The following is a 22,301-nucleotide window of genomic DNA, read 5'->3' on the forward strand; positions in this document are numbered from 1 at the left end:
AGGGACAGGTTGAGTCAATGGCTAGCTGCTCTGTTTTAGGTACTCAGGGGAGGTATTCATATTTACTACTTTAGGCGTCTGTCTTGCATACCTACATGAGGATCCTAGGCTTCTACAATCAGCAGAATTTCATGGAACCATTTAGAGTTCTGGAAACCCTCGACTAGTTCTTCTGGCCGCTCCTGTAGTTGTACAAATAAATGCATGTCCTACACCGTGTCCAGTTGTAGACTTCCCACTACAAGACCGTGAAGACAAATGTTGATTATACTATAGTGAGTCCAAACTGCCCGGGTATTAGAGCGTGTGATATATGAGGAGAGTCAGAAAGCTGCATTTGTTTGGACTTAATATGAAGAAACTAAGGGAGAGATCTTCCTGCTGCCTACTAGTAAGGTGTGGAGATACTGGAACAAGGCTCTTCTCAGAGGCATGGTGGTAGGATGAGAAGCGGTGACAAGAGCTGCAACCAGGGAAATTCCTGTCTTGATTTGAGCAAGAGTTTGAGCAAGAGGTTGGTCTGGATGTCCCCCAGAAGTTCCTTCCAACCCAAATCATTCTTTGATTCTAGATTATGTTTATTTTTATAAGGATGGAGTTCTATTTTTCATTATATTTTTTTCCTTCATTTTTGTACTAGCAAAACTGAGACTGCAGAGGCAACTGCATATTTAGATAGGCTAGGCAGCAGTAAGAACATGTCTTATCACTGTGTAATAAAGTATCATATTCCTCTATCATTACCTGCTAGGGGTCTGCCTATGTAGTTGAATAATGTAAATATCTCTACGTCAGTTTAGTAATGCTTGGCTTCTCAGCAGGCTGCTAACAAATGTCCCTGTAGGTTTGGTGACATGGTCTTCTGCTGCTAGTGATCTTTAATGTGTTCAGAAAATACCAGCTCAACTCCTATCTGTAAGAAATACAGAATGGTGTTATTAAAATAAATAACCCAATGTCTGTTTTGCATTCCATAAGACAGTGCATGTTGTCCTACTATAACATGAGCATTATTTCATGGTGTTAAGTAGGTAAGTAAGCCTGTAAGTAACTTTTCCTATAGAGGCAGTATTGAAACGCTCCTGATAACTGTTTTCTGACTTCTTGTTTTGTTTAGGCATCAGGTTCTGGATTGTTAGTAATGATTCCTGAAAAAAGATTAGAATTTGAACCAAGTAAATATGAGTGCTAAAAAACCACGAGTGCTAAAAAACCACAAGGCAATTAAAACCACTAATTATTATTTTATAAAAGGTAACTAAACCGTTCTTCTGAATCCTGTCTTTGAGATTAACAGTATTTTTGATGCTTCCCAAAAGCACAGGTGGTTTGTTGCCACCTTGTTTTAGCTTCTCATGAATGGAAGAACAAAAAAAGTGTCACTCGTGTCCTTTGATCCTTTCCTCTAGTTCATGTGTTTCTGTGGAAACCATAAAATTCAGGGACAGATGAAGATCTCTTTGCATTCTTCTAAGTCTATTTGGAAAAACAGATGCTGTTTTTCCTGAGAGCCGTGTGGAAGGGGAAATGGGGAGCAATCAAGGGATCCTGAGACTGCTTTAGGAGATCAGTTTGCTAAGTACGAACCATTGGTATTTCAAACAGTTCATTTCTTTTGTCATTTGCAGCATCGACAACACCAGCAGCATACTGCTTTGCAAGGGTTTCTTTTTCGATACTTGACTGCAAGCCCAAATTTTTCTGTAGATATTTGAGTGTATTCTTGAGTGTTGTTCATACTGATTTCAATGTTGTTGATCATCTCCCCTTGCTCCTCCACCAGAAGTGATATCTGGATAAAAAGTTCCTTTATATCTTTGATCTGGTTCTCCAGATTGACTAGTTCTTTGTGTCTCTGTTCAATCTCCGAAAGCTGGGCTTTGGTAATTTTTACTTCAGTGAGTAGATTTTCATTGAAAATCTCCCATTTTCCTTGTTGGAGCATGTCATTGACTTCTTCCTCGGATACCTCTTTACCAGCTACTTCAAGCTGACGGGCAATAAATCTCCTGCATTTCTCTTGCTTAGCAGTTATAGCATCGTTGTATGAGAGCATAGCATTTAGGTAACGCTGGGATAAGAAAGCGTGCTGGGAAGCTAGAATTCTTACTGTGGCACGTGATGGCCCATGTTCATTTTCAGCTTTTTTCACTGTTTTTGACAGTTCATCCAAACACTTTCGTATGTGCTCTGCTTGAATTTTTATTTCTTTTGCTATGTTAGATTCCTTTTTAAGAACACTGAATCTTCTCATTGATGATACTAGGCTTTTTTGTTGTTGACTGAATTTATGAACTTCCTCCACCAAATTATTAATTTCATTCTGAAGCTTCTGGATTTCGTGCAAGTGCCTTTCAGTTATGGGCTCATTTTCATAAATAATGGCCTGCTGTTCAAACTCCTCCTGCTCTTCTTGTACGGTTGCACCGTTGTTTTCTCCAGCTATCTGTAGTTCCTTAGCTCTCAGTTTAAGCTCTTGGAGGCGGTCTCTCATGGTTTTTGTGTCCAGGTTTTTTCAGGTTTTTTCCCCCCTCTTGCAACACAGGGAGTTAACTCCAATGTCTTTTTTTTTTTCTTGTTTCACTGTAATCAAAGTGTTACAACAATCAATGTTAGCAGTTATCCGTATACATGAAAAGTAGTTTTGGAGATTGGAGCTACTTCCCTCTGCACAAAAGTAAAGTAAAAGTAGCAGTGAATTGGAAATGGTAGGTATTCTGAACAAATATACAAGATAGGTGGTGTCAGTGCACTCCACCATTTAATCCAGGTCCTGTAGGACTTAATCATAACCTAAAGTTTTTAATTTATCTTCAGATGGGTATGGTTAACAGTGTTTTCTCAGCTTCTTCACTATAATGTTTTTTCTACATACAGTGACTTGTAGCCCAAGCCCATTTTTGTGGGAGATTTGTGGTGTAGGGTCCAGAATCTAGGACAATGAGGAATATGGCATGTGGAAAGGACTTTTATTTTGGGGAGGAAGAGAGGAGTAACTCAAAGTCTTTATTTTTTCTGAATTCCTTATCTGATGAAAACTAATAAACTTTTAAATCTTTTTGGAAATAGAAGTGAATCTGCTGCTGCATTTTTAGATTCTCAGTAGGAAACACACACTTTAGCTTTTGAGGTTATGAGACAGACTAATGAATCAGAGTTCTGGCATGAATAAGCTACTTTAGGCTTTTAGTTAGCCACACTGAAAAATCTTTCTCCATTTTCCTTGCCTTCCCTTGCCTGGGGAGTTAAACTGGTAGTAACTGAAGCAGTCAACTCTACAGCAAAACAGAACAACAGAACTCTAATAATTTAGCATGAAAATACGTATTATTTTTTAATGTCTGAGTTTTCATAGAGGTGGATCCATATCACTAATGTTGCGGCTTGAAGATTTTTCTAAGTGTTTTTTGGATTACTGTCTGTTCTTACGTTGTCATTTGCAGTCTTCATAAAATTTGTGCAAATCTACTTTGTACACCATAGTGGGATACAATTCAGTATTGTTTCTTATTTAATAGAAAGTGGACTTAGTTCTACCCTAGCTGTTGTGCAAACTTTACTGAAGATACAATTACGAGAAAGTTTCTATTGTGTGTGTGTGTGTGTTAGAAAATTTCTAGGTTCAACTATTTTTAATTATAGGCAAGAAAGTATTTTCCTCAAACTCTACATGAATGCTTTCCATGGACACTATGATCAGGAATAGAAAATTCCAGTAAAATGTTCAGGGCTAGAAGGTTATGGGATTTTTACTTAGGGCCTTCTTGTTAAATCAAATGTGTGTCTTTCAAAGGGTTGTTCAAGCATAAATGTTAAACAGTACAGTAGTATCTTTTGGCTGTTTTCAGAGGTTTCAGGGCAGTCTTCTGAAATAGTAGTGTTTGATAGGTGCATTTCTTCTTAAACCCCAATTCTAAAGTTTTGGTGGGGTTTTTTCGGGTTTGGTTTTGTGGTGGTTTTTTTTTAGTAAGCAAATGCAGTATTTGTCTATATCCAAAAGGAGGCATTTGTAATAACTACAAAGGATCAATCCAGTAACCTGTCAATATGCAAATGACTTTGTTACATTCCAACAGCTTCAAATGATAACTGCTGTGGTATCTCTGATCCCTGATCCATATTTAAAGTCCCTAAATAGATTTTTGTGTAATATAAGTCATGGAGTTGAACAGTGTGAACATGTCTTCCACAGACTTAAATCTGGCTGTCTGCAGGAGGATTAGCTGAAAACCAAAACTTGAAATGCTACGGAGATCAATCGTGAGGAAGAATGTTGATATTCTACCCCCGTGTGGATTTCCCTTACTGCTTCCCCCCTGCCCCCTTAATGCCTTAATATCTGAATTTAGTGTTTGTTGATTCACACCAAGAGAATCCAAAAAGCCTGGCAGTCATTAGAAGTTACAGTAATATACTGAGACTTGTGATCAGGCAAGCTTGCAAGTAATTTATTGGAAAACACCGCTTTGGGGTGGGGAAAATGCAACATGTATTGATTTTGTTATAGTAATTCCTCTTCATTGCCTAACTTGCTGTGTATCTCCCCACAGCAGAAGTCAGGCAATTTCTTCAAGATAACATTCTTCAGGAATGTTTCAGAGCTTCTTGGCACCACTGAGACTGCCACAGGGAAAGTTCAGTCTGGGGCATGTGAAAGGAACCACGAGTGCTAAACAAGGCTTCAGAGAAGTGACCTGAAAATCTGTTTTAGTATAGCCTAACGCATCTGTTGACCCATGTTAATTTAGCATGGCTTGACAAGCCTGTGATTAAAAGCAAGTTATAAGGGCACCATTAATGCTTATGTGAGGTGGCAAGACTTTCTTGTATCTAAGAGAATGCAAGTAATTACTGAAAAGCTCTAAAACATGTGTGCAGTCATCCAGTTACTCCTTCAGAACACAATACAATTTCTCAAAAGGGCAGTTGCCAATTTTTCATATGATTAATCTCCTGTGGTTTGAAAGTAAGTTAAACACAGGAGCATAAGAACTATACTGGGCTTCATCTTCAATTTGTGTATCCATTAATGATTGACATCTACTTCTCAATGTTTTGAGTGCATTGGTCTTGAAATAGCTGTATTCCTTGGGAGGGGTGGGGGGGTGGAGGAAAAAAGCAACAGAATCTGCAAATATTCTCAAATATCAAACTTGCAAAGAAGTAAGCAGAAAATACTTAAGATTGCTGTTAATGGAATATTTTTTTTTTCTTGTTCAAACATCAGTCTCGCTAAAGAGTGGAATGTAAGCAATTGAACCCTAGTTTCATATCTTATATCCTATCGGGCTTGCATTCAAAACCTGCTGCTGAACGTGCTTGTCAATAAATGTGGTTGATTATACTGGCAACTGAAACGCATGCTGGTTTCTAATAAATAAGGATGTCTTCATGATGAAGATAACCTTGGGAATCGTTGGCTTGACTTCTTGAGTGTTCCACAACACGCTTTGTTCATATACTGAGTCCTTGTTGTTGTACTATGTGTTTGTGTATATGCATAGGGGCATATCCTGTTGTTCTTTTGATTGAGATGAAAGATCTATTTCCTTGAAGTTTTTGTCAATAAAGGGAGAATATGCCCATTCTTTTAGAGCTGAGTAAAGGGAATATGTGGACTGAAAGCACGCCAGTGACTTGGTGTGTCCCGTACATTCAAAAAAAGATTTTAAAAGATGATCCTTCTGAAGTGATAAAGTAGCACAGCCTAGCACATCCTCATCGGACTTTTTCTTCATTGAAGGTTGGAAAATTTGGGTTAAAATAGCTAAGAGTCTGACTGCAGTAAAGGCAAAGCAAATCCGTAGATGGGAAAGCATTAGCTTGATAAACTGTAGCTTCAAATTATTGACTATGTTTAGAAATGGCCCTAAATGCTCTTACACATATAAATCTGAAGAGCATCGGTGAGGTCTGCCCATGTTTCTGGCCATTCCTCAGTCATAAATGCTGCTGTGTCATCTTTTTATCTGAACTGTTACTGTTGCTGAAACCATATGTTCGGAGCCAGAATCACAAGCTGCTAGCTGGTCTTTAATAAAAGATAATCTGTAGAAATGGAGTTGCTCTAATAATATGGCTGCAATTAACTTAGTCAAACTGATGTGGCACTGTGCTTTCTCTGTTCACACTTAGAAGCAATGTAAGATTGAAAGCATAGCCAAAGAACAGACCAGGCTACAGGATGGATTTGGGGAGGAGGTGGCAGGGGTAAGGAAGGGAAAGGAGGAAGAATCAGGCCCAGTTTTGCCGAGTACCTTAGTTGTACTCAGAGTTGATGTGCTTTCATACACATATTTGGGGAGAAAAAGTAGGAATGCACATGTGGCATTTCAGTTTGGTCACTCTGGCATACCTTACCTTCTAGAAAGGCTTCCCTCCCCGCCCCTCAATGTGTTTTTATCATGCAGATCCACTGGTGATTAAGTTTGTATTTGTTCTTCTGGTAGGCGTCTATATATAGTTGACAGGTTCAGGAACACAATTTTCACATCCTTGTCAAATACATTTTAAGGGTATTGCAAGAGTCTTTGACTTCTGATAACTTTACTGTGTCGCTCATCAGAATTATGAATCTCTCTAGTCAAACTGATGACATACGTGGCTGGGAAAGTCTTTATAATGACAACTACCTCAGCACACTGACTAGGGGAATAATAGATCCTGATGACTGGACCACTGTCATTAATCTGTCATGATGATAAAGTATGTCCTAAATTCAAATATAATGAATTTGATGGAAATGAAAATTTTTATATTATTTCCTCACATTTTTTAAGGAAAAAAAAAAAGTTGAAAGGTCTTTTTGCTTAATTGCAAAGCAGCCATATAAAATATTCTTCCACCTATCTAATTTATCAGTAGACCCAGTAAACAGGGAGCCTACATCCAAAAATGAGATTTGGGCTGCATTAAGTTAAAAGGCATAAGTGGATATGTGAAGTAGGTAAATTGATCATATGGAACTCTTGTTACTGGTTGTAATTAGATTTAATGGCTTCTTTTTTGGCTTTGATGAATTGTTTTATTTCCTCCTCACCCCCCAACTCACCAAAAAACTCCTGTTTATTTTAATTTCCATAGTTTTGTTCACTATTTCTTGGTTATTCAGCACTTTCATTAAAATGCCTGACACAAAGGGCTCAGTTTGTATTTGATCTTTGATGCAATTTGCATGCCTTTTTACATTCAGTTTAACATACTGCGGTCCACCAGGAGAATAGGACTTGCAGGCAATCAAGGGACAGAATTCTCTCTTTAAGAGCTCTTTGAAATGTATGATTTGTGTTCTGCATCATACTCCTTTCTTTACCTCTGCTGAAATAGCTATCTTTTTTTTTTTTTTTTAAATGATGGCAACAAAAATTGATGATGGCAACAAAAATAAGGGTTAGTTTGTTTTCCTGTTTCTTAGTTATGAGTTGTTTAAGGGCACTGGTTAGAGGACACTTTCAGGAAACACGTCCCAAAGGAATTTCAGGTTACAAGTAATCTTTTTTTCTTTTTTCATTTCTTTTAATCCATTTCCAGGCTGCAGTGAAGTTACGTTATAGCTCTGTTATATGGTGCCAACAAACCTGTATAACTGTTTATTTTTGTGCACAATGGCTCTGAGTAATGTTTGGAGTCATACTCTGGTCTGGAGCTTGATTCCTGCTTGAAGTGTCTTAAGTTGAGCAACAAAAAATTAGTGAGACACATATACCATTTAAATACCTACAGTTTAAGATACTCCTAGTAGTCTGTGGGGAAAACTAGGCGTCTGAGTTGAAATTTCAGTTTGCTTCAAAGGCTGTGCTCTTGTATATTCTCACAAGAAAGGAAGGAACTTGTTTGATGGTGGTTTGGAATCTTGCCCTGTTAGTGACTTAAGATATATCTTTGGGTAAAGTAAGCAATCTTGCTACAGGTTACACTTCTGTTCTCCTTTGTTTAAAAATTTTTCTTTAACTTAAATACCTTGTAAACAAACCAAGGATTATCACACAGCAAGGTGGTTGGATGAAAATATCTTCTTAAAGCATCGCTGTCTTAAGATGATAAGTCCTTGGAAAAACATATTTAAGCATATTTAACAATAGTTCTAAGTTCAAGTTTGTGTTTGTAGGAAGTGTGGGAGTGGTTTAACAGGAAAATACTGAAGGCAGAGAGCCTGCCCTGGTTATGAGCCTAAAAAAAGATGCCATTATATGTGGAAGGTAGCTAAATATATACTCTAAGGTATCAGAGTATATACGATAGTGCAAAATCAGTAACATTTACAGCACAGGGGACTTAAGTGTTAATGGGCATCTCATTCTTAATATTAAAAAATACCAATATGCCAAGGTCATTTGTATTTGTCAGGCTTTGTCTCTGGGAAATAACCTGTAGCACATTGCTTCTGGTATTGCCTACTACGTAACATTGAGGAAATACAATCTGGTTGCTTGTGCCGTTGAGACAATGTAACCCGCCATAACTGCCATAAGGCTACCCACTGAACCCAAAATGACCAATATGCAGGAGCATAGAAATGGTGCATTTGAAGCAAGGTACCTTGGGAGGTCCCTAATTAGTGTGAAATAGATCATGGGAGGTGGGAAGTGTTGATACTGAGTAAAAATGTGAGATTCAAATGGAATAAAACTGGTCCGAGCATTCAAGGAGTTCATAAGATGAGTAAGAATGAGTCCAAAGTTGCTGGAACAGTGTAACCAAATCATGCTGCTGGAGTAAGCCCTCCAAGGGAGATGCAGAGGGGGAAAATAAACCTTAGTTACTTAAAATAGTTCAGATGTTCTTGGGCATTTGGCCAGAAATCTGTAACACAATCATGTTGTAGTAGATGTAGCTGTCTTGTGTTGATTGCGGGGTGTTGCGTGATATGGGAAAGAATCCTGAGAGATAAGAGAAGGGAGTAATACAAGGTATAGACTTTAGCATTAGTGGAGTGGGAGAATATAGCAGTTTGTGAATCATCTGTATTACAAGCTTTTATACTTTTGAAATCTCTACAACTGTCAGTACTTCTCTTATGTTCCAATTAGAAGAACGTGTTTTTGTTGCTATTTTATGAAGTATTTGGTTCAAAGATGCACAGTGAATCAGTGGCAAATCTGAGATTGTACCTTGGAGTTTTGGAACCTTTGTTATGAATGCGTGACTGCAGATGTGGAAGACTTGAGGAAAAGCATCTACCACCATTTCCATGTGTACAAACTGCAATTCTCACATTCCCTACTGATACTTTGGGTAATGGAAGGTGGTGAGTTCATGCTTTTGCACTGGCGTAAGTCACAGTTATGGTGACGCATACTGCACCTACAAGTCCTGAGTGACAAAACAATGATCTCACTCTGCAAATCAGTTAGTCTGTAGATTATTCTCTGTAATTGGTAAGGGAATGGAGTATCCCTTGATTAAAAGCAAAACTGAAGAACTTATTTAATGTTTTGATGGGGGTTTTTTTCCCCTATTAAACTAGAGATTTACTGTCAGTAGTGCTCTTTAAGAAACCTCAGAAATGAGCAGTAGAGAGAAGTAAATGTATACATTGTAGATGCCTGGATTTATTTGTTTATTTCCAGCAAGAATAATACTAAAATCAGCACCTTCACTTAATTAGCTGGTGCAGATATGATGGCCGCCTATAGGTCACAGAAATCCAGAAAGAAAATCATACTCTCCTCTGCTGAAAGATCCCGTAATTAAGGTCCAAATATTGATATATTTTAAAGCAGTATTTGAAAATAAATTAGGAGTAAGAGAAAGGGCTGCAACAGGATAGAGGACAGGTGAAATTCTTTCCATTTAATAGGATATATAGTTTGAACTCCTAGTTAACGACTTTGTATTGCTATACTAATAGCAATAAATCAGTTTCAAGATTTTTGTCTTCCTGACAGTAGAATTGCAGGCTCAAAATTTGTACTGTGCAACATCCCACCTACTTTACATTCCCATTTCATCTCTGTCAGACCATATAGCTACGTGTCACAGCCTTGGAACTCACCTGTAATAAATGTAAGGATTTCCAGGCAGCTTTTTTAAAAACGTATCTTACAGGCAACTTTGACTAAACAACTTTAATGTTTGCCTAGGTATTGATATATTAAGGTGTAATAGAGTATAAGAAAATAATTCACTTTTACAATTTTTTTAAATCTCTTACAAAAATATATGGCAATATCACTTATTGTCATCGCTTTTGGAGTTACACATCTGGAAGCTGAACATAATATTCTTGATGTGAGCTCAGACATCTCTTTGGATGCAGCCTATTTTATCAATAGGTGTGATTAAACTGATAGCAGAGCAGAGTGTGTCAGAGAAATACGTTTTCAATAAATAGGAGTATGATTCAGACCTGAGGTGAGAATGAGGCCACTTAACCAAAATGAAACAAATTATAATTGTTGACATTCTTGTGACCACTTCAAAAGGTAGTATGAGAATGAAGTTGTTCTAGAGTTGCCTAGAGATATTATAAGCAGGGTGAGTTTAGAATCTTCTTTAGAACTATTCTCTTATTTAAATGTGACCTGGAGGAACTGTTTAGGGAAAAGGTTGAATTAGAGGAATGTCTCTCATATCTCCCTGCAACTGCATGAAAGCACTCTTAATTGATGTTTGCAGGCAGATAATCTTGTAGCACTTTATTCACCAGCTTTTCATTATAGCTTAACCTAATATTCAAAGGATTGTTTTGCATAAGAATTGAAGGCATGAAAAGCAAACTAGAGAAATGAAATAAGCCAGCTTATTTGAGAAGAGCCTAGTGTCAATCAGTAAAAAGTTACTGATGGGTTTGTAATTGTTGTCAAAAATCCAGAAGGTGCAGGGGCTTAGAGTGCTGAAGAAGAATGTAGTTTAAGATTTGTTAACACCCACCATTTGGATTACTTCAGTGTAGTTAAAAGCTTTTAAAGGCAATCTGCAAAAAGTCTGCTGAAAGAGGGGGCTCAGAGCTTAATCTTAGAGTGCCTTATGGTCTCCATGGGCGGCCTGAAACTTAGCTAGTTCTCCTATCTGCTTGTTTGTTAAAAATATCAATAATTTTGTTTTCTGTGACTTCCTCGAAAAGCTAATGAACTGCCAGTAACTGAAGAGGAAAGAACAAACAAAACCATCTGACAAACTGACATCTTTCTGCCTGTTTGTGGATCAGGAGTTTGACTTTCATGGATGTTAACATAAGCAAAACATAGAGACTAACAAACCTTTTCTTGCTATATCTGCTGAGGCCTCACTTCTCTAGGATAAAACATCCTACTGATTGCTGTCCACAGGATTGCCCAAGAAAAAAGTTTAATAGATGAGAGATGAAATTTCTGAAGGAAAAAAAGGTAGAAAAGCATTTTTAAATAGAAGATCAACTGTAGACTGAAGAATACAGCATCGTTCTTTCCTTTGTGTAGACTGCTGTTAAATTCAAAGGTTCTCTCTCTTCTTTGTTTTCCCAGGAATGCTAATTCAGTCACTCAAAGCTATGGCTTCTTGAAGTAGCCTTAAAGACTAATATTCTTGATCTTAGATAAATCATTCTCATAAAGATACATTTTCCTTAAGTTGCTTTTAATTGTGTTGATAGTTCTGATATTGTAATATTTTGACCTCAGGGATGCTTTGCTCTTTGTTAATTTTGATGGCCACCGTGCAGGTTTGACCCAAAATTTTGGGTTTGTGATAACTGATTAAACTTAACCCCCAAAACAGCATCCCTGAGACACTTTTACAGATTACACACCCCCCCAGTGTGTACCTGCTACAGTATTTAGTTTTCAGTGTCATGTTACTGTATGAGAATCCCACACAAATGGAGAGAAATGTGTAAGTTGGAAAGTAAGTGTTTAAAAAAAAAAGTCCAAGTCTGCAAAACAAGAAAACAAACACATGCATGCGCACATACCCTCACACAAAATACCCTCTTCCCAAATAAACCCTTTCTGTAACACTGCTTGGATTTTTGATGAAAGCTGAGATACAAATGTGTCCTTTTCATACTGGATTTTTTTTTCACCAAATCCTTTGGATTGTAAAGTAAACTTTAATACTGATTTTTTTTTTTCTCCTCTTTGCTTAGTAATTTACATTTTAGAAACAGGTCAAGGAACACTCATAGTTTGCATTCAGACTTTGTTTTTCTCTGGCATGTCTTCTGGCTTCTAGGAGAAATATTGTTACTGAACTGTACGATGTCAGTTGTGCCAATGCACACATACACTCCCTTTCCACATTGTTTCCCATGACTCTTAAAATAAAGTTCAAAAGCTCTCTAGCTGCTTAAAAAAATCCTACGTGATATGAAAGCAGTTGGTGCCTACCTTTTCTTTATTTCTTGCGTAAAGTGTTTGTTACACTAAGAAGGTTCCAAATATACTTTATGTGAAATTGAAATAAGCCAAGCATGATTTTATATATGAAAGCTTCTCACTCAGCAAACTTAATGTGACAAACCAACAGACACTCTCCTGTGCTTTCAAGTATGTTTTGATGTATACATCCTACAGTTTTTTAAACATGAAAAATTGCTATATATGAAGTTCTACTGACTTGGAAAATTAAAATCAAGGTCTATCCTTTAAGATAACTCTGACATATTTCCTAAAGAAGGAAGTTTTAGGCATAAAACTTGCCTCAAAACCTAGCATTCCTGTGCATGAGCAGCAGAGCTTCGAGACTATATTCACCCAGAGAAATATCTGATTCTTTGCAGGGTAGACATCCATTATTTGTATGTCTTGACACTTGGGCACATTTCCATTCTGAACCACACTACACAGCCTTTTTCTGGTATTTGCAACTTTATAAACATTAAGTAAAAGAAAAGTCTTTACCTTTTAATCTTGTGCTGGTGGCTTTCTGTTTTAGCCTTTACAGAGGAACTCCTGAGGGTCAGCTTCAGTATAATCTGAAAAACATCGTTTTGAATATTTGCCTAAGTGATGTGTCTTGAGTGGCATTCCATTAAGTATTTTCTGCATGCCTTCTGCTTCTGGTTCTTAAATAATTGTCCAAGGGTTCATCTTCAGGAACGGTGGTGTGAGAGAGAAGCTGACTTCTGCAACTACAGTAGACAGGCAAATTGATTACTTTCTACTTGGGGAATCTGGTTCTGCCTGTTTGAAACCCAGCCTTGCTGAGAGGCGGATCGCTGCTGGAGCTGCCCAGTAGCAGGAAGTGTCTAGGAGCAGCTCCCTAGTAGATGGAGGCCTTGTAAGCTGGAAGTGGAGCACTGCCTACCTATGAAGCAAGTGTAAGTGCAGGGATTGCTTTCTTCTACACTGAAGCACAAAGGAAAAAGGAAGCAAGGCTAGGTCATTCATGCATTTATGTGAAAGGGGGAAAAAAAAATCCGGCATAATAATACCCTATATCACAGTCAGTACCTTAATAATATTTTGACTCCGTTTATAAGTTTGACCTAAAGGCTGAAGCGGGCAGGGGTGTACAGCAGGAAATGTATGACCTGTGCAAAACCACTTCAGTTCTTCAGGAGCATAAGGTGGAGACAGCGATTTGGATATGCTACTTTTCCAGATACAGCACCTCAGCTGTATTTTTTTAATACAGTCAGTATTGCAACAGACGTGCTGTGGAGAAAATGGAAGCTAATTGACCAAAAAGACAAATTTTACACCTTTCAAGGTATTAGAGGTTAAAAATCAGCAGCTACTGCAAGTTATAGGACGTTAGTGTCACACTCTCGCTGAGCTATGCAGCTTACCAACATTTCATTCTGCTTCAGATGTGCTTTGTAGAATGTGCAGTCCAATAACATAGTAAATAGTGCAGCTATTTAATCTTCAGGTGAGAAAGGAATAGGCTGTGGCAACAAACTCCGTGTTCAGAAATATTTTCATCAATTAGATCTAGATGAATTGACAGCACTGCTGAGGAATGCTTTTTGAGACTAAGGGGCAGTGCAGTAGGATTTTCAGACTGTAACAAAGATAGGTTATGTGAAGAAAAAAAAAAAAAAAGAAGTGGAGGTAATTGTTTCCAGTCTTTTCATTACTTGCCATAGCTTTCTTGAATTTTGTCTCAGTTTTCCCCTGGTTTAGCTTTGGCCCTATTTCATAGCTAAATACTGAGAAGACATTACTTGTTCTAGCTGTTTGGTGAGAAGTAATAGTGCCAGAGTATCATAAGCATATTGAAAATGTCATAGGTTCTGTATATGCATTGAACAACAGGGAATCTCTGCACTAAATCATAGAAAGTACCGTAGAAGTACTCTTTTTGTTGAGAAGTGGGAATGGATTATCGAAGGAGGGGCGGGGAGGAGAGCCTTATGCTCTTTCTAGCTCTGCAGGCAAGTCAGCAAAATTTTGATTATCAATAGGATGTAGGGGGTTTTATGCCCAAGATGATGATAAATAAGTGAACCTTTTGGACCACAAACAAACAGTTGAAACTGATGAAGATTGAGAGGGAATGGACATTTGAGACGCTGTCTTTCTATAGTCTCCTTCATAAACTCTTCTTGAAAAGAAAGGTTAGATAATGAATCATAGTGCATGAGGTTAATGGTGACAAGGAATGTTTTTTTGAGTTGTAGATGCAATACAACTTTTTTTTAATGTCTCTTTGAAGCTGAAAACTCTCTTGGGAGTAAAATAATTAAGAATTGAGACGGTCATACTGCGATTCTGGAAAATAGGAAGGAATAAGGTCTTAGATCAAACTGAAGCGCTGACAAGTTCTGCTAACTATGGAGTGAATTCTTACCATTGTTCCTTCCCAGCAAGGAGTATGATAAATCCAAAGTACAAGCTTTGGCCTAACATTCCCTAAAAGCCATTTGAGTTAATGATGATGATTTGAGATTTCAGAAGAAAGGCTATGATGTCTGATTCCAAAACCATCTGCAGTTGCGTTCATTGAAGCCAAATATTTGTGATTTTATCCAGAAAGTTGAATTGGAGTTCTCATATAATGGAAGGGTTGCTAAATTTCAGAACAACATTATTTTAGTGGAATTCCTTTATTAGAGAGAGGCAAGTGCAATTTGCAGATACCCTAATGCTATGCAATACTCCTCTTTGCAGCTTTTGCACTTAGCTTGGATTATTACTGTTGCAGAAAGTGCAAAATAGGATTGCATTGTATACTTATATTCCAAAATAGTCTACACTGGTTTAAAGCAAACAGTACCAGTTTTCATGCTGAAAAATAGTAATTTTGAACAGGAGTAGTCTATTGCTCGTAAAATATTATTTAACATCTTTTCATAGTCCTTAGAGTTTTACCATACTAGCTTTTAATTAAAAGCAGGTAATGGGAGAGGAAAGACTATATATCCTATTGTCATGACAAGTTTTTATGGAAGATGGGAACAACTCTTTTTTGACTTGACCTCTTCTGTGAAGTTTTGTTTATTCCTTATAAAAATCTCAGACCTTCAAGAAACATGAATGATTTCCTATGTGTTTCTTTTTGTCATTTTTGTCTGTCTTTTTAAAATATGTATCTTGGATTTCTGTCTAAATTTCTCCATTTGTTATTAAAATTTGCTTGTAAGTGAACTCAGAAAATCATTGACCAACATGACTGCAAGTTTACTTTTTTAAGTTTCTTCTTAGGGAATACATCTGCTTGGCTAACACATTCTAAATAGTTAGGTAAACTTACCATGTTAATCCATCCTACTTTCTTGGATGTTGACCAATTTAAATCCACTTTAATCAAGAAATTGAGGTCTCGAGGATAGCCAAGTCCTGTGAGTTTCATGAAAATTATTACTTGGATAGCTGAGAGAAATCCCCATAAGGGAAAAGGTTTTTGCCTTTCTGTGTTCCGTACAGGTTTTGGCAGTTACCCTTGCTTTTTCTTACATGTAGTTTGTGACGTACCTTTTAGGGCTTTAGATCGGAAGCTTTTCCAGTTTCATTTCGTATATAGAGGAGTTTTTAGTGAAACATTAAAAAATTAGTCCTGATAAAAGGAAGTAACTTTCATTTCCGTGGTTAGAACGTGGTATCACCAGGAGTTTGCTGAGGTGAAGAACTTAAGCGTTTAGGATGTTTATAATTCTGGACAGCTCTCTTATCTCTGTAGTAGTTATTGGTAACAGTGTTGAAAGGAACATAACAGCTTCTGCTTCAGGGTGTACATCCATATTAAAGTGTGAAATAATGAATAATGTTCTTTGGGTGGTAAATCAGATGTGTTTTGTGCCTTTTAAAAAAACACACATTATTGGATGCAGTGTTGGATGCAGTTACAGAGTATATGGAAGACAAATCTAATCAAGAACAACACTCCCCCAAAAACTTAAGATGTTTATCTTCTGCAGTTCTCTTTGCTACCATATCTTTAAGAAATAAGACAATGATGGCACTTCATCTTACAGAATACTTATTTTGTAAACTATGTGTTTCATACACCTTTTTTTTTTTTTGCTTCCCTGTAATAATAAAGTGTGGTTTTTAGAGCTATTCATGCAAGTTCCTCCCTCCGAGCTTTAAGTTTTACTTACGAAGACCAGGTTCAAAACATTACATATCAAATTGTTTGGCATCAAGAGAGAAATTCTGGATAGTAGGCAGACCTGAGATGATCATGAAGCAGTATTGTGTGGAGAAATGCACATGGTTTGAGAAGTTGCAAAGTTCTGAACTTTGATCCATAGGCTCCAACAGATTATAGTGCATAGCTTTAGATGTAGAATTGTACGGTCTTTTACAGCTAAGAAGATGGATGTAAAATATAATTGCTTTGTCTATTAATAATTATTAAATAATTACTAAGCACCTTAGTAATTATTTAATGTTAGTATCTGCTGAAAATAGTGCATGGACTAACATGTTTATTAAGTAGAAAGAACAATTAAGAATTAAAGCTGAAACAAGGCATTTTCTCTTCACTTTCTCCTTCTTCCCCTTCTTCTTCCTACTTTTGTCAAAAACTTAGCTTTTGGAGATCTGAGAATCTCTCTTGTGTCAGGGTGCTAAGTGTTTCTTTTGATCTTTTCTTTAGGCTGGCAAATAAGCAGGACAGAGAAGGAGCTCTGTCAGAAGCAGATGTAATCGAGTCCTTATCTCTGGAAAAGCTTGTCAATGAACACAAATGTCTATGTCAGATTGTAAGTATATTTTAAGATGCTTCATTTTCCAATATATACGTAAAGCTTGCAATAAGGTAGGAGATTGTGCCACATAGCATAAAACTGAAACTAAATCCCTGCAATCCCGGCAAAGATACAGTACACATATCTGTTCTGCAAGCAATTCTACTGTTCACCTTGACGTTCTGCTTCTGGATCTGTTGAAGAAATCTTTGTAACAAGGATCCTCAAAGTGTACCTGCTGCTCCATTCTGAAATCATGTAAGAATAATTAGTTACTGACGTGGTTTAAAACTTGTTTAATTGGATAGCAAGTTTAGCATTCCACCTTTTTAAAAAGAAGCAGGAAATGGAATTTACCTACGTTGATGTTCAGGAAGGATCACTGTTCAGATACGATGTTTTTCTCATTTCTGTTGTAGCTAAAACCATCATTTAGTCTGAGTCACTATCTGGCAAACAGTAAGAACTTAATCTAATTTCTAGGGCATCTAATTCCCAGCACAGTAGTCATCAAAGAACACTGTTAAAGCTAGTTGCTAGTTAATATTTGTCCTAAAATAACTCATTTCAGATGTAGTATTAATAGTCATGTTTTTAAAAAAAAAAAAACCAAACAAAACCACACCAGAAAAAAAGGGGGGGAGCCAAAACCAGAAATCCGTATGAAAGCTACTTAATATTGGACAATATTTCAGATAATTTATCCAAATCAGTAGTCCCTCAAGTTTTCTTTACGCCTTTGTTTTAATCAACCAGTTTGTTAGTTAACTATTTGTGGGCTTTACTTTTATAATCTTTTTCTAATTGCAATAAGAAACATTTTAAAAGATAATGAGAGTTATGCTGTTAGTGACCAACATTAGAAGGCAGTTTTACAAAACCATTCCAGCTGATATTTGGGTTTTAAAATTTAAAAAAGACTTTTAATTCCCTAGGGAGAGGTGCAAAATTCATAGGGTAATACATATTGCTATTATTTTCTCTAGAAAGTTGAGTTATAGCAGGGCATAGCTATGTTCATTACGTCATGAGTCTTTGAGTGCTTTTCTTTAGTCAGTGGACTTTGCACTGTGCATATGTAGCAATCATAAAAATAAAACTTGCGAGTTCGCCCTTTTTTTTCCCAAGGGATGTCTGTGACAAAAATATTTTCTTGCAAAGCATTATCAATATAAAAGACCTGAAAGATTCTAGTGTATTTTTCCTATAGTTTAGAATTACTCAATTTATGACATATTCCAGTAAAATGCTGTTCTTGTTCTCCATTTATATCTTGGGTGTAATCAACAAAGAAACTAGATCACATACTCTTAAGTCATTTTAGCTGAAAGCAGCTGAGAGTCTTACATACTCAAATGGGCAGCTTCTTTCCTAGGCTCATTAAAGGTAAACATGGTCCCAAGTTATTTCAATGTGATGACTCATGGGGTGAATTTAAACTGGAGCGTTGTGAAACAAGATTTAAATAAAATTAGGCAAGGACCAAAAAAACACTTGTTTCTTCTTATTCTTTTAATTAGTTTTCTCCTGGATCTTTAAATTTCCCCACAAAATATTAAAGCAAATGGAAGGAGTCATTCGTCTCACTGTCACACAGTGTCAGTGAGAATGACCTTCCTCTTTTTCTAATATGTCTGTATATTCTATATTTCTAAATTTCTATATTTTATAACTGAACTACAGCAAGAATAATCTTGGTGCAAACCGAGAAGAAAATTGCCCCAGTGCTGTCTATTGTTTTATTTTAGTTTTCTCAGAGAGACAAGGTGTTATTGCCTATACATCTTCTCCCTGATTAGGTTCTGCTAGAGAGTATTGTAGTGTTCCATAGTGACCAACACTCAGATTTGAACCTTAATTTAGACAAAGTAGGAATGTATTAAAACGCAAAGTGGGTTTGGCACTCTGGGGGCACATAACAGGTCAGAATTATTTTTTTCTGTTGTAAGTCGTACATACCGTATCTGACTCTGGTGCCATTTAAATGCTTCTCAAATGAAGAGGTTACACAGAGAATTTTTTAGGTGTTGACATTGGAGAGTTAGTCTTTTTTAATCTTCCTTCATTCATGAACACAAATCCTGAACACAATCAGTGTGAAATATCATTTCTTCATGTCAAATACATAGCTGGATCTATTCAATTATTATTCAGAGAACAGTTTTAAAGACCAATACAGTGCTCCAAAATATTCTGGAAAATAGTTCTGAAGAGATCTTGAGAGGTCATCTAGTCCTTTTCCATGTTCTAAACTAGAATCAAGCCATATCTCTTTTGTTCCAATTAAAGCCCATTATGCTTGTCCTCTTGACAATGAACGTGAAGAGTAAATTATTCTTTTCCTATTTGCAGAGTTATGCCTTATGTTTTTGAAGGCTATTATCATATCTCCTTGAAGCTTTTTCATCTCAAGAGAACCACTCCTGTTCCTTCAATGTTTTCTTACCAGATGTGTTCTCATAACCAATTTTGCCTTTTCTCAATTTGCTCCCCTTGATTCCTTCCAGTCAATCCACTTCCTTGAATTGTTGCATCCAAGCTAGATAGTGTTCCAAACTAATTTAGCAATGGGGTTTGCACCCATCTTCCAATAGATTTGCCTAGATCATGTTTCTCTTGCTTGCTGGTGAGAATATCATTACAAAAGTTTTACTCCAATCAAGATGCGTAATATTTTGCTTCACCCCTATCCACAATACCTGTTCTGATCTAAAAAATTGAATTGGCTTGACAGTTTTTCTGACAAATTCACACTGGATTTTATTTATCCCCTAGGTGCTTATGAACAAGTCGAACATTTCTTTCATGAACTGAAGCTAAGTTGATTCTCTTGCATCTCATTTTTTCCACTTTACTAGATAAATATAACATGGACTGTTTATAAACGAGCAGCAAAACACAACATACGTATTTGGGGTTGATAAATTATATTCCTATATAGATGCATAGATATGGATGTGTATAGAAACAGATGTGTAAATATACATATATACATATAGCAGGTGTATATGTAACAGCTGTGTCTATACCTAACAGGTGTATATGGACGCCTAGAAATAGACATACAAACACGTTTTTCTGTGCAGTATTCTAGTATTTTTGAAATGGGACTGGAAATAATGGAATTTGGTAGATCTAATGTGACTTGTAACTCGGCAAAAAAAGCACCTAAATTTATAGAATACCTAAATGCAAATTTATTTCCCATACTTCTCAGTGTTTTGCAGGCTTCACAGTAAACAGTAATTGTTTGCCTGATTTCTTGTTTTCAGTCAAGGAATGTGATCTGAACTGCAAGTAATTTTCCCCTCCTTCTTATATTTACAGGAACCTTGCTCAGCTATCATGGGCTGTGGGAAAAAAATTGATAAATCAATAAAAAAGGGTTTATATTGGCTTCTACATATCATAGCAAAAGATTTTGATGCCTTAAATGAGCGCATCCAAAGAGACACTACAGAACAAAAAGCATATGAAGAACAAAAGAAACTAGAACGAGCTGAGCGAGTGAGAAGGATACGAGAAGAAAGGTATTCTCTCTGTAGTTTCTCCTACCTCCCCTTCCGCTCTTTCTCTAAGATACTTGATTCATTCCTGCACATAGACCTTATGGGAACCAAGCTATCAAGGATTTAAAGCTTACAAGCCAAGAGTCTTCGTATGAAAAGTACGGACCTGAATACTAGAGCCTTTCTTTAAGACCTACAAGTTTTTGCCTGGTTCATCCCCTTTATTTTATTTGCTCTATGCTGGATATGTACCGTGAATGGGAATTGCAGGGTAGTTGTGGAATAAATTTGGCCTTGCTAATGTAACTTCACAGGAGGCTAACCTAAAAAATAAATCCTTTAATTTAATCTTGTTACCTTCAAGTGTGTTCTAAAATAAACTTTTATTAATTTAAGTTAGGCTTTGTAACCCATATGTGAATATCAAAGACTAGATGTGAAACTTTATTCAACACTATGCTTAATAAACTTCAGGATATCCAGCAGGTGAGGCATGGAGAGACTTAAGATGATGCAGAGAGGGGAAGCAGGACAAGTGATTTATTATTTCCCTTCAAAGCCCTTTGTAGTCATCAGCAGCCCACCATGGTTCCTATTAGAGACTGATGTGAATCATTTTACTGGGGCATTCTTAAAAAATTCGCTGAGCAGCCCTGTCCCCCCGTCTGCCCTATATATGCAGAGATTTGCAAGTCTCAGTTACTGTGAGAAGTAACTGTGAAGCTACTGTGAAGTGTCTTGGCTTGTACTCTTGCTGATTTGGTTTACTTCAGCAAGTAAATTACTTAAGCACATTTTAAACACCTGGAATTTGACACGATCTTCATACATACTTCACAAACCTATAAAAAAATTCATATGCTGTTAGTCTGCCAGATGTATCTGCATAGAGAAAACCCTCTGACCATGTTGGATTGTGTTGGGTTTATGCCACGTTGGGAGGTGTAGCGGGGAGGACTGACTTTGAAACACGTCTCAAAGAGATTGTCTGATGGTATGGGCATTTTCCATATATTCTGTTCCCACTCAGTGATCTTGATTGTATTTGTTCACTGGAAGAATTGTTTGGGTTTGAATTGGATTAAAGGCTTAAAAGTTTTCCTAAACTTCTTGTGTCTTAGAGGAAAGCTAACTAGTAACTTCTGCTGGTTTTACCTGTAGCTGAGGGCTTGTCTCAGATATAAGAGATGGCATTAACTCTCATTTTGCTGGTTTGCATCAAATCAATTTCTTACTGTAAGAAACAGGTTAATCCTGATTCAAGTGTAATTCTGTTTCATTCTGTGTTTTAATAATTCCCCAGACTGCTTTTTGTTTAGACTTGCTTCCCTGCATGTTTTCTCAAAGTGCATTTCCTCCACAATATGTTAGTAGCAATCGTCTTGTTCCAAATGGAAAACCAGAGAGAGAGGTAGTGCCGATAAGTTTTAACATAGCACTGGCCGTTCCTTCCAAGTAGTATGGCTTCATAGGTAGATCGGTACCTCCTTGTCATTCCCATCTGTGCCTCTGAACAAAGGGGTTACTTCCTCTCTCAGTACCGGCAGCTGTAAAGTAGGTGTAACAGAGACTTCCTATGCGCAAATACCATCAGATCGATTGATGAAAAGTATTTGATGAGCATATACTTTATTAATGATGTATTATTTAATACATAGTAATTTAATATTTCTTACATAGAGATCTGGTACGTAAAAAAATAACTAGGGCTGGTGCAGCAACAGTACACTGAGCATTAT

At 36.9% G+C, this 22,301-nt stretch overlaps 2 protein-coding genes across 6 annotated transcripts in view; one reads left to right on the forward strand and one right to left on the reverse strand.

Annotated features, from left to right (window-relative positions):
* Positions 1–22,301, forward strand: part of ARL13B (ARF like GTPase 13B) — a 50,077-nt gene that overhangs the window by 19,097 nt on the left and 8,679 nt on the right. For all 5 annotated transcript variants that reach the window (XM_076350874.1, XM_076350881.1, XM_076350892.1 and 2 more), the window contains 2 exons: positions 16,963–17,068; positions 20,381–20,583. In XM_076350874.1, coding sequence (XP_076206989.1) covers positions 16,963–17,068; positions 20,381–20,583 — 309 coding nt within the window. The remainder of the gene's footprint in view (positions 1–16,962; positions 17,069–20,380; positions 20,584–22,301) is intronic.
* Positions 1,202–11,238, reverse strand: STX19 (syntaxin 19). The gene is made up of 2 exons (XM_076350922.1): positions 11,202–11,238; positions 1,202–2,583 (listed from the first exon to the last, which is right to left on the reverse strand). The coding sequence occupies exon 2, from the start codon at positions 2,492–2,494 to the stop codon at positions 1,619–1,621; it is 876 nt and encodes a 291-aa protein (XP_076207037.1). The 5' UTR covers positions 2,495–2,583; positions 11,202–11,238; the 3' UTR covers positions 1,202–1,618.

This window comes from Aptenodytes patagonicus, chromosome 1, assembly GCF_965638725.1.
Source record: "Aptenodytes patagonicus chromosome 1, bAptPat1.pri.cur, whole genome shotgun sequence".
Taxonomy (NCBI): Eukaryota; Metazoa; Chordata; class Aves; order Sphenisciformes; family Spheniscidae; genus Aptenodytes; species Aptenodytes patagonicus.

Excerpts from the sequence above, each read along its gene's own strand:
- STX19 (XM_076350922.1), bottom strand. The coding sequence starts at position 2,494 with ATGAGAGACCGCCTCCAAGAGCTTAAACTGAGAGCTAAGGAACTACAG.